The sequence below is a fragment of the Pongo pygmaeus genome, chromosome 8 (assembly GCF_028885625.2).
Source record: "Pongo pygmaeus isolate AG05252 chromosome 8, NHGRI_mPonPyg2-v2.0_pri, whole genome shotgun sequence".
Lineage (NCBI taxonomy): Eukaryota > Metazoa > Chordata > Mammalia > Primates > Hominidae > Pongo > Pongo pygmaeus.
Window position 1 is genome coordinate 101,886,866 of NC_072381.2, and position 17,719 is coordinate 101,904,584.

Genomic DNA, 17,719 nt, shown 5'->3' on the forward strand with positions numbered 1-17,719 from the left:
CTAATTTATAACTCAAGATGCCCAGCAGTATGTCTCCCCAATCCTTAACAGAGAGAGTAGCTTCCCATATTATAGACCAACCTAAAGTGGGTACCCCAAAACTACAACACCAAAGATGGCAGTAAACATTGAAGTCCCATGGAAGAATGTCAGGGAAATACTCTCTCACCCTCAAAGTATGGGAAGAAAATTAATTTGTCTCCAACAACAACTCCCACATAGATTTTCTTTCTGCCCAAGCCCTCCTAGGCAGCAAGGAATTTAGGATTTTCATGATGGCAACAACAAACAAACAAACAAACAAAAACTCTGAGGCTGACCAGTGAAGCAACAGAGGGTTAAAAAATGAGATTGCTCCAAAGGGTTTCTACAGCAGGAGCTAGAAAAACTGGCAGCAAGAGATCCCCAAATGGGATCTCCATGGAGTATGATAATGAACAAAGGCAGCAGGCAACTGCAGCTACAGAAGGGATATTCAGAACCAAAGGAAGGTCCAGGTTTAAGGGACAACAAATGGCCACAGTGGCAGTAGGGGACCTCACAGCTACCTCTGCAAAGCCATTGAATTCCTTGCCGTTAGAAACAAATATTCATTGATAATGGTCATTAACAATGTGGTAGATTTAAGTAGGAAGCTCTAAGATATATACAGTATGGCTTTTTTTTTTTTTTTTTGAGACGAAGTTTCGCTCTTGTTGCCCAAGCTGGAGTGCAATGGTGTGATCTCGGCTCACTGCAACTTCCACCTGCCGGGTTCAAGCAATTCTCCCGCCTCAGCCTCCTGAGTAGCTGGGATTACAGGCATATGCCACCAGGCCTGACTAATTTTTTGTATTTTTAGTAGAAACGGGGTTTCACCATGTTAGCAGGCTGGTCTTGAACTCCTCATCTCAGGTGAACTGCCCGCCTCAGCCTCCCAAAGTGCTGGGATTACAGGCGTGAGCCACCGCACCCGGCCAATCTGTATAAAGCTTTTAAAAGATTCCTCAGAGTCTGGATTTTAGTCCAACTCTTTGTTTCCCAATTGATGTATCTGCCTCTACGCTCAAGCCAAACTCAATTCCCACACACCCTGTGCTCTCTTGGCCTCTAAACTTTTTTCCTCATGCTGTTAACTCTACCTAAAATGTCCAGTCTAAAATCCTCCCCATCCCCCAGTCCTTTCCTCCACAAAGGAATCCCTGACTCCCCACTCCCCACACTTCTCATACCCACTCCCATACCTCCCTTATGGCACGTAGGCCTGTACCATTTTCTACCTCATACCAGTACCTTGCTCCTCAAAAACACCATTAGGTCTTGAGTGCTTTGTCCATAACTGATTATATCCTTTTTATCTCCAGCCATGCCTGCTCTAGTACCCTGCACAGACTAGGCACTAATAAACAAAAAATTTTAAGAACATAATTTTCCATTTATTTGGCAACGGAAATCACTACACATATTAGGGTATGTACCTATACACGCATCTGTGTATGAATAGTGTCTATGTTTGTACAGAAGGAGAAAATGCCAATTTATAAACAAATGAAATTTTTGAACAGAGTCTCTCAGAAGGATTGACAAAGAGGTCTTGAAGAGTATCTTTAACTCATGTAAAGTCTAGAAACGAAGCGTGTTAAAAGGGAAAATCTATTACTATGACAGGCTATATAAAAAGGGTGTTGGTTGGTCATATCTTAATGAAATTCCTCTTCCAGGCAGGTAGACAAATACAAACATCACAAATAACTGAAGAGTCTCCGGCTGCCCAACTGAAACAGCATTTCCCTCAGGAGGGAGCCAATTTGAAGATAACTAATGCAATGTGTATGAATATGCCAAATCATTATTCAGCACTCTATAGATCTGGAAAACAATCTGAAAAATCTACCAGCATAAATCAGTGCTTTAAAATTATAATAGGCTATATCTTTCGAAGGTGAAACACACATCCATGAATTCTGAAAAAGATGCAATTAAGATTTTACTAATGTAAATAGTTCTTACCAGGGAAAAAAACAAAGTAGTAAAGTGGCAAATGTTAACCTTATTTTTCAAACAGAAAGCAAGGTTAGGTAGATTCTGAACACTACGCACTAATAATCTACCATCAATCCCCAATAAAACTCCAGGCTAACAGTTGAATAGGCAGTGAAAGCACTGAGAAAAGAAAGTAGTAATTATTCATGAGTTCTCTAAGAACACAGTATGCCATACTTTGTTTACTTTCTCTTTTGATAACATTACATTTGGAAAATGAGAAACAGTCTACCTCTAATTCAGCAGCACTTGGCAAAGTCTCTCTTCAAAGAAATCAATATATAAAAATTTATAGAGAAATGGGCAGAAAGGTGAGGTTTATTCTGAGCTCTAGTATCTAGTAGCTATGTGAATAAAAAGCAAGTTATTTAACTTCCATGAACCTCTCAGTTCCCTTAATAGAGACAGCATCTATGCTATCTCCTTCCCAGAGTTAAGAATTAAAAGCATCAGGCCAAGCGTGTTGGCTCACACCTGGAATCTCAGCACTTTAGGAGGCCCAAGGCAGACTGATCCCTTGAGCCCAGGAGTTCGAGACCAGTCTGAGCAACATGGCAAAACCTCATCTTTACAAAAACCAGAAAAATTAGCCAGGCATGGTGGTGTGTGCCTATAGTTTCAGCTACTCAGGAGGTTGAGCCCGGGGAGGTTGAGGCTGCAGTAAGCTGTGATGGGACCACTGCACTCCAGCCTGGGCGACAGTAAGACCCTGTCTCCAAAAAAAGAAAAAAGGATTGAAAGTGCCAATATATTCACAGAAAGTGTTCTTAAGTTTCCTTGGGCCTCACACCCCTTTGAGAATCCAATGAAAGTGATCTTTCCCTTGCCCACCCCCTGAAAATGCACATTCACATACAATTAAGGTAGAATTTCAGAGGGCCTGAAGACCCCAGAAACCAGAGCTCTTGGTTGAACTATGCATACCCAGAGCATACTATAGTGCTGGAATGCAGTAAGATACTCAATAACTGCTGAATTAACTAGAGGAAAACAAGAACTGGAAAAACTGATATATTCACGGTTAATTAAATAACTATATAAAGAGTATTGATTAACTGACCAACCTGACTAGCAGTATAAACAGTGTAATTTTTTCTAAATGACAGTTTGGCAACATGTGTCAACAACTGCCTTAAATATGTTTATACCCTTTGATTCACTAATTCTACTTCCAAGAATTCATCCTAATAACAGATTCAGAGACGTACTGAAATACTTATGTGCAATAGCAGAAAAAGAAAACCAAAGAAGGATGGAAGGAAGGATCAAAATATCAAACAACTAGAAAATGGGAGAAAAGGCCGGGTGCAATGGCTCACACCTGTAATCCCAGCACTTTGGGAGGCTGAGGCAGGCAAATCACGAGGTCAGGAGATTGAGACCATCCTGACCAACATGGTGAAACCCCGTCTCTACTAAAAATACAAAAATCAGCTGGGCGTGGTGGCACGTGCCTGTAATCCCAGCTACTTGGGAGGCTGAGGCAGGAGAATCGCTTGAGGTTGCAGTGAGCCAAGATCACACCACTGCACTGCACAGAGCGAGACTCCGTCTCAAAAAAAAGAAAGAAAATGGGGGAAAAAAACCACAGTATCCAAGTTACACAAGACTATGTAGGCACATTTAAATGAGTAATTAACAGTATGGGGACAAGCGCATAAAATGTCAAGAGAACAAAAGCAGAACAAAAACTACATATAACTTACTAAATGTGTTAGAATGTGCTTGAAACAGTGTCTGGCACATAATATGCACTATATAAGGATTTGTTAAATAAACTTTAAAAAACATATATAGAATGAACTCAACTTTTACATATGTAAAACAATGTGGATAAACACAAACACAGAAGGACTGAAGAAAATACAACAAAATGTCAATGGTAATTATATCCAGGTTTATATTTTCTTGTAGTTACTAAATTGTGTATTTGAACTTGTATCACTGTTAAAATCAGAAAAATATATATGCATATACATTCCTTTAAAAAACAAAAAACAGAGATGCCCATATTTATCAAATCTGCAGTTAGTACAAAGTATAAGAAATCGGTAATAAGAATTGACAAATTTCAGATTCAAATTATTTGGTCTGGCTAAAACACTTCGGTTGAAACCAACAGGACAAAATATCATACCAAGTTCCCAGACTTCCACTTACAAACAAGGCAGATTTAACCACAAGTATATTTCTTCTCTCTCCTAAAACCCATCAAAACGTCAGTGAAGGAATAAAAAGTATGCTAAGTCCACAAAGACAAAGAGAAGAGACGACAGTGGGAAAAAATATATATATATATACAAATATATATATATAAACATATACATTTATAAATATATATTTATATATAAATATATTTTTATATAAATATATATTTATATACAAATATATTTATATATAAATATATATTTATAAATACATATAATTATAAATATATATAAATATATAAAAATATAAATATATATAAATATATAAATATATATAAATATATAAATATATATAAATATATAAAAATATATAAAAATATATAAATATATAAATCTGTATAAATATATAAATATATAAATATATATAAATATATATATATTTTTTTGAAGTGGAGTTTTGCTCTTGTTGCGCAGGCTGGAGTGCAGTGGCACAATCTTGGCTCACTGCAACCTCTGCCTCCTGGATTCAAGCAATTCTCCTGCCTCGGCTTCCCGAGTAGCTGGGATTATTACAGGTCCCCGGCTAATTTTTGTATTTTTTTGGTAGAGACAGGGTTTCACCACGTTGGCCAAGCTGGTCTCGAACTCCTGACCTCAAGTGATCCACCCGCCTCGGCCTCCCAAAGTGCTGGGATTACAGGCCATGAGCCACCGTGCCCGGCCGTGGGAAAAAGATTTTAACAAATTTTTAGGAAATGGAAAACAGTTGTAAGATGACAAACTACTAATAAAGCAGGAAAAACATAACAGGAGAGTGATGCCTGTAAGGGAGGGAACTGGTGTCACAGAACCCAAGAGACACTCAGGACTTGGAGGCACTACAGACCTCAAAAGCTAGGGGGACCGATGTAGGACTGAACACAAAGGGAACTGTATTAAAATATTAAGTATGTACATAAACGGGTTGGATGGCCAGGTCCCCTCCTCTACCCTTCATACAGCTAGACACATACTGTACCCTCAACTTATCCCTGTAGTAGACCAGTGGCACCTTCCTCTAGAGAACTTAAACCAGAGGGGCTCCAGAATCAGGGACAGCAGGAATAGCAGAAGCTAGGGACTGAAAACAGCATGGGGGATTACCTGAAGTAAACATCTTCCTGCTGAATAAGTAAATCTGCCATCCCCCCACTCCCTTTTCCTCACCCTTTGGCAATCAGGCCTATATTCCCCAGGCAGATATATGGAGGGAAATACTGCATAGTGAAGATAAGAACAGCCAAGATTGAGAATCACTGAACTAAAAATATATAAGGCTCTAAACAGCCCTTGGCATCTCTTCCTATCTGCAGTACTCTCAACTTAACAATTAACTCTAAAGAAAAAAATACTTGTAAAATAATTTCAGCCCTCTGTTAAGTTGGGAAATTCAAGGAAGAAAAAAATTCAAGGGAAGATCAATAAAATAAACAGAAAGAAGGAGTCCTGTAGAAGTCACTGATTTTTCCACAATTAACACACTTCATTATACTGCAGAAAATTCTCAAATGGGGGAAGGGGCAGGACGGGTGGGTGGTGATCTCTTCTAGTTAAGAATTACTATTCCAGATCATCTAATGTTCATAATGAACCAATTATTGTAACAACAAGTAGGCACAAACTGTCTGGGTGCTAGACAATTTATTAAAAGCATACTATGTCTTAACAGCTAAGGGTGCAATGGTGAACAAGAGTGCTACTATAATAGGCTAGTACAGCAGTGTGGGGATAAAGCAAAGTCTATAATCAATAAACTAACATTTCATAATCGCAAATACAAAATCAAGTTGGAGCTACAGACCCATGCTATGTGCTATTAGTATTCCTAATTACCACTTTTCGAATATAAACTATATACCAGGAACTTTGATAAATGCTCTACATGCATTCTCATTTAAACCTGACACTTCTATCAAATACATATTATTTCCCACACTCGACAGATAAGCAATACGAGATCAAAGAGGTTGAATAATTTGCCCATGACCACACAGGTAAGCAGAGGCAGAGCTGGATGCATCAAGTCTCTCTGACCCTAAAGCACATCTTCTTTCCACACTATGATGGCAAGGTTCGAAGAGGTACCCTCTAAAACTGGAGGGTACTGAATTCAAACTATGATGGCAAGGTTCGAAGAGGTACCCTCTAAAACTGGAGGGTACTGAATTCAAACCAGGTTCAAGGATGCCTAACCTAAGTCAGCCCTTCTACATTTAATGCATTTTCTTAAAATGGTCTCAATTTAGCATTTTTGTCTAGTGCTAGAATATAAGATTATTAGCAAGAAAAAGTTGTGTATAAAATCTTAAGTGAGAGGCATCCTGTATTAGAGTTAGACTATCATTAGTTCCTTTAAATAGTCTCTTTAGTAATCTTCATTTCACAAAACGATACCAATCCATGGAGCCTGACACAATCTAATAGGTTAAAAAAAGATGTGTGTGTATGTATATGTAAACACGTATGTATGTGTACATATAGTTTTCTCTGGTTTCACATTTCCAAAATTTTGTTTTATTTGAATATGCCTTCAGAAGAATCTTTAAAAGTCAAATATTCAAGAGATGAAAGATTAAGAATACATGGTAAATATTCCTATAGTTCACAGGAGACATAATGTTCCAGTTTCTATTATTAGTATGCTATGATACACCATGGATAAATCACTTTATCTCTGGGCTTCTGGGAGAGGGAATTGGATGACACAATTTCAAAGGTGCATCCTATTTTTTAAATGTTTGGCTAAGTGACAATCTACAACACTTTTCAAAGCATGATCGACTTTATCTTTGAACACAGCAAGCAAAGAGCTACAGTAGAGGGAGAAGATAAATCTAATCAGTATCTACTACTTCATCTGGACCACTTAATTTAGCAGCTTCTTTAGCAGCATATCCATGCTGGAGGTGGAAACTTGGTAAGACCCTTAGGAATCACCAACTCTCAGAGAATAACACTTGGCCAGCTTTTCTTTTTTTAATCTAAAAGTGCTTAGCTTAGTCTGAAAAGAAAATAAATCCCACTTCTTTACCCATGAAAACCATATTCCTCTATTTAAATAATCTCTCCATCTCAGCCTCCAGGAACTAATAAAAGGGGGTTTAAGATTGCCGAATAAGGCACTGGTACCAAAACAGATACATAGACCAATGGAACAGAACAGAACCCTCAGAAATAATACCACACATCTACAACCATCTGATCTTTGAGAAACCTGACAAAAACAAGCAATGAGGAAAGGATTCCCTATTTAATAGGGGGTGTTGGGAAAACTGGCTAGCCATATGCAGAAAACTGAAACTGGACCCCTTCCTTACACCTTAAGCAAAAATTAACTCGAGATGGATTAAAGACTTAAATGTAAGACCTAAAACCATAAAAATCCTAGAAGAAAACCTAGGCAATACCATTAAGGACATAGGCATGGGCAGACTTCATGTCTAAAGCACCAAAAGCAATGGCAATAAAAGCCAAAATAGACAAAAGGGATCTAATTAAACTAAAGAGCTTCTGCATAGCAAAAGAAACTATCATCAAAGCGAACAGGCAACCTACAGAATGGGAGAAAATTTTTGCAATCTATCCATCTGACAAAGGGCTAATATCCAGAATCTACAAAGAACTTAAACAAATTTACAAGAAAAAAAACAAACAACCCCATCAAAAAGTGGGCGAAGAATATGAACAGACGCTTCTCAAAAGAAGACATTTATGCAGCCAATGAACATACAAAAAAAAGCTCATCATCACCGGTCACTAGAGAAATGCGATTCAAAACTACAATGAGCTACTACCTTATACCAGTTAGAATGGCGATCATTAAAAAATCAGGAAACAACAGATGCTGGAGAGGATGGGAGAAACAGGAACGCTTTTACACTGTTGGTGGGAGTGTAAATTAGTTCAACCATTGTGGAAGACAGTGTGGCAACTCCTCAAGGATCTAGAACTAGAAATACCATTTGACCCAGCAATCCCATTACTGGGCATACAACCAAAAAATTATAAATCATTCTACTATAAAGATACATGCACACGTATGTTTACTGCTGCACTATTCACAACAGCAAAGACTTGGAACCAACCCAAATGTCCATCAATGATAGAATGGATAAAGAAAATGTGGCACATATATACCATGGAATACTATGCAGCCATAGAAAAGGATGAGTTAACATCCTTTGCAGGGACATGGATGAAGCTGGAAACCATCATTCTCAGCAAACTAACACAAGAACAGAAAACCAAACACCTCATGTTCTCACTCGTAAGTGGGAATTGAACAATGAGAACACATGGACACAGGGAAGGGAACATCACACACCGGGCCCTGTCAGAGGGTGGGGGACTAGGGGAGGGATAGCATTAGGAGAAATACCTAACGTAGGTGACGGGTTGATGGGTGCAGCAAACCACCATGGCACGTGTATTCCTATGTATCAAAACTGCACGTTCTGCACAAGTACCCCATATCTTAAAGTATTAAAAAAAAAAAAAAAAAAAGATTGCTGAATTAAGTACTCTTCTTTAGTAAATATAGATGAGGATCTCAAAAACTAATGAAATCTGTACACAGTAGCAAAGTAGGATTCAGGAGTTCTGCCTATTCTCTCGTTGGTTCCCCTTTAATAAACTAGAAATATACACCAAATATGGAAAAAGAGAAAGTAGATGATTACATATAGTACCAAATCTCAAAGATCACATTTTCTAGTTTAAGTTTTCTTGTTATTTGTGACTAAATACTTAAATTACCTAATTAAATTAAAACACAAGCCTCAAAGGTATGTTTACAGTGATTCATAAAATTACAGGCCACGCCACTGTGGTTTAAATTTACAACTTAATTTTATAATTAAGCCCCAAAGACTATAAACGGGGGGATGGGGAGGGGGGAGAATGTAAATAGATACAGTATACCTATTTTCAACAATAACTGAGCAATTTTTAAAACAAGAATAAAATTTAACAACTCGAAATTAAAGTAACATTATCTTTGAAATCTCATTGACATTCTTCTCCCCAAAGTACTAAAATAATAACATCTTTAGTACTAAAAATACCAGAAGTCAGTTACTATTCATATTACACATGGAGACAATGAAGTCAAAACTGCAGTAAACAATTTTACTAAAATGAATACAGTACCAAAAAAAAAAAAAAAAAAGAGGAGGATTAAAATCCAAAGCTCCTGTTTACAGGATCCATGATGTATTCAAAAACCAAGACACCTAATCAAAGATCCTGCAAAAATTCAATTACTCAAGCTTCCGTTCACCATGCTAAAAATGCCTGTGCAGGAAATACACTCTCTGACAAACTTCACAGGGAAAAATGAAAGTATAAACACACTCAAAGGACCTGATAAATGGATACCTGCATAATAACTAGATAAGATGAAGTATTTTCCCCAAATTTAACAAGTCTTTGACTTAAAATTTAAATATCCTATAGGTATTAACAGGATAAATTAATACAACACTGATAAATAATACATGCTAAGCCTGTGGTACAAGTTTGAATTTGAGGCTTCACACAAGAATTTTAAGTATCCACGCATCCCATTACAGCCTCAGACCTCCAGAAATTACTTTGTTAAATATCTATGGAGGTCTTCCCGGGCCACATGTGTCTAATCAATAGGGGGTTTACTAGAGAACACTTTTCAGAAGGAAGTATGTGAAGGAAATACAATTTTATTAACAATTATCTATTTTATTATCTTATAAATATTCAAAGGAAATCTTTGTTAATTACTAATATACTTTCCTAAATGCAATATACCTCATTTACAGACTAAAACACACTTTAGAGTCTAAAGTAGTGGTTCTCAACTGGCGGCAATTAGCAATGTCTGGTGACTTTTTTGGTTTTCACAACCGGAAGGTGCTACTGGCATCTGGGGGTACAGGCCAGGGACTCTGCTAGACATCCTAACATGTACATAACAGCTCCATACAACAAAGAATTATCCAACACCAGAGTCAATAGTGCCAAAATATGAAACCCTTGTCTACAATCCGAATTGCACTGTAAGGACTATTAAGGTTTACTTACCTTTAAATTTAATATCCAGACCACTAAATTCCAATTCAACCCCTTGAAGTGCTTCTCCCAGAGTTTCATGGTAATGACTGATACTTTTTTTTGACCCCACACAGAATGGAAGTGAAAAGTACTTATATGTTTCTTGACGATTATGGTAGGGCCCAACAGTATTCATCCATAAGACAACTTCCTCTTTATCTTGATACTGAAACAAGAAAAGCAAACAAGAATTAAAAAAAAAAAAAAAAAAAAACTAATTCAAATTAAGGGAATATTTGTTATGTGTTCTAAACAAAAGTGCATCATCTCTGTTCAGGAAGCTATAAAATAAAATACTGGAAGCTTAATCCGATGATGAATGTCCACATCTTAAAAATGAAACTTTGTGAATTTTAAAATTATATCCTCTGATTGTAGTCTCAGGCAGATACACCTTTCCCAAACTTTGTTTTATAGAAGACAGTGTTTAAGCCCAATAGCTCATAAGAGTATGTCTATTATTTACATTTATACTATCAAATAATGGCAAACCTGCAACCAGCATGATTCACCATGCTAATATAGACAAGGAAGGACGAAACAAAATCAAGTTTATCCAGAACCTCATGTTAATCAATTAAAAAAAAAAAAAAAACTAATGTTGCCAGCAAGCATAAATAAAATTTCATCTCCTTGTGAGACTTTCACACAGCCACTGGTCAAAGTACTACAGAGGACAGAAATGACCAAACACAAGGAAGAAGACTGCTATAGAACCTCCACAAGTCCATTCAAGCCAACATTCTATCTTGTTAGCAGCCTGAAAGACATGCACTATATGCATATTTCTTTGAATAAGTAATTACGGAACTACATATCAGTGAATATTATACATGGCTAAATCTGAAGTGTGGTCAATAACGACTTTGAGTAGTTCCAAGGTACAAGTGGGAGGCCTGTCAAAGATTTCTAAGATCTCGACAAGTTTAAAGTTCCAATGATTCTATGGAAACTGATTACCATGGTAATTTTAAAACTAATAATTCTAAGTAGTAATATAAATTAAAGACAACATTGGATGCATTTAAATCAACTAATAGTGCAGACATTAATTCACTGAACTATTACTTACTAAGTGCTTAGCATGTGAAACAACTGTGTTTATAACTGAGGATACAGCTTTGAACAAGATGTGTTCCCTGCCCTACTGGGGGAAAGATGGGCATTAAACAAGCAATAATAATAAGGTAGGTTGCTATGGAGCACATAATAGAAGAAGTTATCCAACTGGCCCACTATGAAATCCTTATCTCCAGTCCTCCATCTAAAACTAGTTAATAAATAAACATTTTCAATCAAAACCTAACATCTCCAAAACCAAACTCACCTACCCAAATCCAATTCCCCCAGCTTCATTTTTCTAATGGTACCACCATTCTCTCAGACATGGAGACTCAAACCCCAAATCTCTCTGCACTCTAGGGAACCCAAAAACATTAACTTGTATGTTCTTACCAAAAACATCTGCCTTTTTCTTTTGATTCACACGATTATCACCCTAAGACTTAGACCTAGTCATCTCATTTTCAAACATAAATGCCTCACTGTTCATGTAAGACAACAGCCAGGTCATTAAGGAAATAACAAATGATCTCACCTTTTGAACACATGTGACAGGTACCAAGTATCGCATTAGGTATTAAGAATATAAAAGTAAGTAAAATACTGTCGTTTCCTTAAGAAGTTCATAATCCACAGTGGAATCAGACAAGTAAATGATTAACAAAGAAAAAGTAAGTATTATAATTAAGGTAATAAAGGGCTATTGTAGCAACAATAAAGGAATGATTAAATTCACTTTGGCAGAGAAGGTCAGGACGAATAACAATTTGGAAAATCATAAGCTGTTTCAAGGGAGTTCAGAAAAACAACTGTAGATAATCTTCACATAGGAAGTAATGAATCAAAGGTCTAAATGTTAATGTATCTGTATATCTGCATTCATTACTATTCTTTTTATTTGGGGAGACTGACAAATTTATGTATGCCCCCACTCTTCCATCCAATGCTCATGGCCACACAATACTAATCAACCAAGTTACTCCTTTCTGCTGAACATAGATATTGCCTCAGAGTTCTCAAAACAGTGCTCTAAACCAACCACTACCAACTAATGAGAGTTGGTATTAGAATTAAAACTTGTTCATAGCCGGGTACGGTGACTCACACCTGTAATCCCAGGACCTTGGGACGCCAAGGCAGGCAGATCACTTAAGGGTAGGAGTTTGAAATCAGCCTGGCCAACATGGTGAAACCCTGTCTCTACTTAAAATACAAATATCAGCAGGGTGTAGTGGCACACGCCAGTAATCCCAGCTACTTGGGAGGCTGAGGCAGGAGAATCACTTGAACCTGGGAGGTGGAGGTTGCAGTGAGCCTGAGATTGCGCCACTGCACTCCAGTCTGGGTGACAGGGCGAGACTCAGTCTCACAAAAAGAACCTATTCACCAAGGCAAATAGATATTTAATAAATATGATGGGAAAACACTGAAGAAATGCTGAAATGTAAAGTTCATTGGCAACTTGGTAAAAGAAGCTTGAAGTATGTGAAATGATTGATACGTACCCTGACTGTAAGAGTATCTTTTCAGAAAAATAAGGGGAGGTAACATAATTCATCTATTTAAGAGCAGAATGTTGAATGAGACGACCTATTAAAGAGCACCTTGCCATTAACCCTGCTGAGTCTGCAGAAATGTTATAAATGTAACTTGTGAAAATAAGCACAAAAATACTTTTTATATAAATTCCAATACTTTTCCTTTAAAAATAGACAACTTTTTTTTTAAAATAAATACCTTTAAAAATAGGGCATCCATTTATTTTATACAAATTAAAACATAAGGACTAAAATAATTTAAGGGTCCCAGTCGATGTTAAACCACATATTCCGAAGTTACTCATTTTAAACATTTAGGAACCCTTAACAGAGTGGTAGAGTTGTGATGTGATGCCAGTACTGTAACAAAATTTATAACATTTTGTAGTCTAAGATTCTTTCTGGGAAGAGGACTGAAACAGTAATTAGAAATTCACATACTGAGGGTTTAGGGTGAATAGCAAGGCAAAAATAATGCTTCTTTTCTTTTGTTTTGCTCCTTATTATGCAGACTGTGGTTTAGTACAATGAACTTAAAATGTTTACTTTTCATCGCAGCCCTTGATTGTCCCTGAGAATAAGTGCTTCCAAGACAAGATCAAGAAGAGTTCTCTCTCAAAAGAAAATGTTTTAAAATATTTTGAAATTAAAAAATACCAAAAGACTTCACACAACTTCTGAAGGAGAAAACAAAACAAATAAAAACCTTTCCTTTCCCTAAAGCTTTGATAAAGCCCCTGAGCTCCACAGTCTGTGGGAAGAGAGTGCTAGGCCCAGAAGAAGGTGGGGTGGAGTCACAGAAGCACAGCAGTGAATCAGGGGATCCCTAAGCACGATAATAATCCCTTTCAACTGAGGCTTCCCTGGGAAACGGCCAAGTGAGAAGAGGCCAATTCAGGCTACCGGCATTCTTCACCTACTTATTTTCCAGCTCTCAGAAGAATCTCACTGCTACACTTATGTCGTCCGCGCTGGCCAAAACGGTTTATGATATTGTCTTCCTCCCTTTTCTGCCTCATCTTTTTGTGTGTGTGTGTGAGACGGAGTCTTGCTCTGTCACCCAGGCTGCAGTGCAGTGGTGCGATCTCGGCTCATTGAAAGCTCCGCCTCCCAGGTTCAAGCCATTCTCCTGCCTCAGCCTCCTGAGTAGCTGGGACTACAGGCGCCCACCACCACGCCCGGCTAATTTTTTGTATTTTTTAGTAGAGACGGGGTTTCACCATGTTAGCCAGGATGGTCTCGATCTCCTGACCTCGTGATCTGCCCGCCTTGGCCTCCCAAAGTGCTGGGATTACAGGCGTGAGCCTCTGCGTCCGGCCCCGCTTCATCTTCTTTCTTTTGTCATTCCCCTAAATTTAGAATGCCCTCTTTTCTCCACTTAGCCAAATTCTACTAATCCTTCCGAAATGCTCAAATCCTCCTTTTTCAAATCCTCAGGTAAAGCCTTAACTCACCAAACCCTAACATGACATATCTCACCATTTTTGTAATAATAACATCACTAACTAACAATAAATACATACTATGAGCTAGGTATAGTTCTAAGGTCTTTATATGAACATTTAAATAATCGTCTCAAAATTCTATAAAATAGGTCCTATTATTTCCCTATTTTACAGACTAAAAACAAAAACAAAACTAAAGAACAGAGATGTTAAGTAATTTGTCCAAACCAATCAGCATCAAGTTTAAAAGGTTAGTATTTTTGCTAATCCCTAGTCAGCTTCATTCATTAAAGAGCAAAAAACTAAATCAAGGAAATATGAAAACAGTGCCAGGTGTACAAAGCAACTAAAGACAGTCCTGAACACCGAATAACTTTTCCATGTGAGCCTTTAATCTGCCTGAAAGAAAAAAACCTTCTAAGAAGCTATTTGCACTCTAATCTCAAAAGGAATGACCTTTATTCTCAAGAAGTCACCAATGTTGGGCCCCTCTTATTTAAATACTGTTTATGTGTTGGGGGGGTACCAAAGTTTTCCTCCTTGACAGAGGTAATGAATTAATTATTCTCAGGAGAAATGCTTTAGAAGATAATATGCTTACGTGGTCATGTGAAATCTGAATAAGAAATCACAATTTACATAGATGGGCAAAGGACTGAGGGTTCAGAACAAGCAACCAAATGCTATTCTTCACTTTCATACAAAGGGGAAAAATATACGTGTTTACTGCAAAATAAATGTTCCAGAAATCATAATTTCAAAGCCTTTAAATTATTAAAACACACATCAGAATTCTAATACAAATACATTAGAAATGTAATTTTGAATAGTCTCTTGAGATAACTACTCTCTCTCAAAAATAGCTTTGTACCTAAATAAACTTTCAGTCTATCATTGAGTAGAGCTGAAAATAGGACAACAAATTACAGCATTTAACAATCTACATTAGATAACTCAAAAATTCACTTACAGTAAACAGCTTATACTCTTTATAAATTTTCAGTAAGTTTTAAAGAGTTCCTATACTCCCAACGGAGACAAAGACAAACGGTTTCCATTCGCCAAAGTAAATCAAACAAAACATTTCTGAAATCACTCAGTGATATAATACAAAGTATTTATGAGGCAGAGGCTGAGTAAATGATTCTAGTAGGCATCCAGTCTGTCCAACATTAGAAGTCTCAAGATTACCAGAAGTACACTGGGCCACAGAGAAATAGGGAATTTTAGCCTAGGTAGGACCCCCAAATCAAAACAGGAGACTATGCATCTTAAATGAATAACGGCCTGAGTTTGTTCATTGTGCTTCCACACTGCATATCCTTGTCACTAATAGTTCGCTAATTATTCAAGTCGTTCAACAAGCACTGATCAAATACTATTTGTGCCAAGCACAGTGCTTGCGTATGTAACAAACCAAAAAAATAAAATCTGACTTTGTGATCTTGTTAAGGAAACAGAACCCATAAAAATTCAAGGCTACAGTGCAAACCATAAAATGCTCTAAGATTCCTGTGCCCCTAAGTACTGGGTTTCTGCTGCTAACACCTTTACATATTATAACTATGGAATTACATGTACAAGACAGGTAGAAAAGACAAGACTGGCGATCAGGAAGCTCTGATTCTTTCTGTGGCCTTGAGCAAGTCTCTGAACCTGTACAGGCCATTAGGAAAATGAAGAGTTTTGGATTAAATTTTTGAGTCTTTCTAGTTCTAAAATTCTATGATTCTCAATCTGAAATCGTTTTTAATGGAGTCCTTCAGAATCTTAAGAGACATAGTAATCTAACTCTAGATGCTTCCAAGTGCTCTGAGTTTTAGAAAACCAAATAAGCATAAACATACCTTTCACTGAATATAAAGAAGACTATGTCCCTTCAATCACTTATTAAAAGCCTGTCTTCCACAAAAGTGTTAATTTTCATTTCAAACAACGTCTGTAATGCATATGCTTCAACTTTTAAAAATTAAAAGGAACACATTTTTACATATTCTAGATATGTACATACAGTCAATAGCACATTTCCTTTTCAACACTCTTCAGAGAATATTAAAATAACTTTGGATAAATAAGCACATAAAATATATACATATATACCATAGGGTCAGGCACAGTGGCTCACACCTATAATCCCAGCACTTTGGGAGGCCGAGGCGGGCGGATCACCTGAGATCAGGAGTTCAAGACCAGCCTGACCAACATGGAGAAACCCTGTCTCGACTAAAAAAATACAAAATTAGCCGGGTACGCTAGCGCATGCCTGTAATCCCAGCTACTCAGGAGGCTGAGATAGGAGAATCGCTTCAACCCGGGAGGCGGAAGTTGCAGTGAGCCGGAAGTTGCAGTGAGCCGAGATCACGCCATTGCACTCCAGCCTGGGCAACAAGAGCGAAACATAGTCTCAAAAAAAAAAAAAAAAAAGAAAAAAAGAAAAAGAAAAAGAAAAAAAAATACCATATGGGTCAGATAGCCACCTGAATCCTAATTCAAGTAGGTACAGTAAGAGATATCAGGGGCTTTGGGGAATGGGCATAAGGTACGGTCCCTTCTTAGGACAAGCTATATAATTTGTGGGACCCAGTACAGAAAAATAGAGAGCCCCTTGTTCAAAAATTTAAAACTTCCAAGATGTTACAGGACAGCATGAAAACAAGCTCTCACACAGTCTTGTGTGACGACTATTCAGGGCACGTGCCCATGAAGTCAACACTATCGCTCCTTAATGCTAACCCAAAGATCTCAGGAACAACTCATCATGGAGCCACACTCATTCGAGCATTTAAGCACTTAAAAATCAATATAGAGAACCGCTCAATACCTAGTGCTTTACTGTTTTATTTTTAGGATAAAGAAGAATAGAGCATATGGTGGCTCACAGTGTAGAAGACTATCAACTCAGAATGCCTAAGTTCAAATCCCACCTCTACCCCCTACCAGATGTGTGTTATCTGCAGGTGACCTCACCTCTCTAGATTCACTTTCCTCATCTACAAAATGGGCATATTACTCACCTCATAGGTTATTAATAGATGAGTTAATATGTGTAAAATACTTAGAACAGTGCATAGCCAGCAGGGCATGGTGGCTCACACCTGTAATCCCAGCACTTTGGGAGGCCGAGGCAGGCAGATCACCTGAGGTCAAGAGTTCAAGACCAGCCTGGCCAACATGGTGAAACCTCGTCTCTACTAAAAATACAAAAATTAGCCAGGCATGGTGGCAAAGCACCTGTAATCGCAGCTACTAGGGAGGCTGAGGCAGGAGAATTGCTTGAACCCAGGAGGCGGAGATTGCAGTGAGTGGACATTGTACCACTGCACTCCAGCCTGGGTGACAAGAGCAAAACTATGCCTAAAAACAAAAAAAAAACAGTGCA

General features: G+C 37.6%; 1 protein-coding gene across 1 annotated transcript in view; it reads right to left on the reverse strand.

Moving 5' to 3' along the window:
* Positions 1–17,719, reverse strand: part of TM9SF3 (transmembrane 9 superfamily member 3) — a 69,012-nt gene that overhangs the window by 48,379 nt on the left and 2,914 nt on the right. The window contains exon 2 of the mRNA XM_054503073.2: positions 10,266–10,461. Coding sequence (XP_054359048.1) covers positions 10,266–10,461 — 196 coding nt within the window. The remainder of the gene's footprint in view (positions 1–10,265; positions 10,462–17,719) is intronic.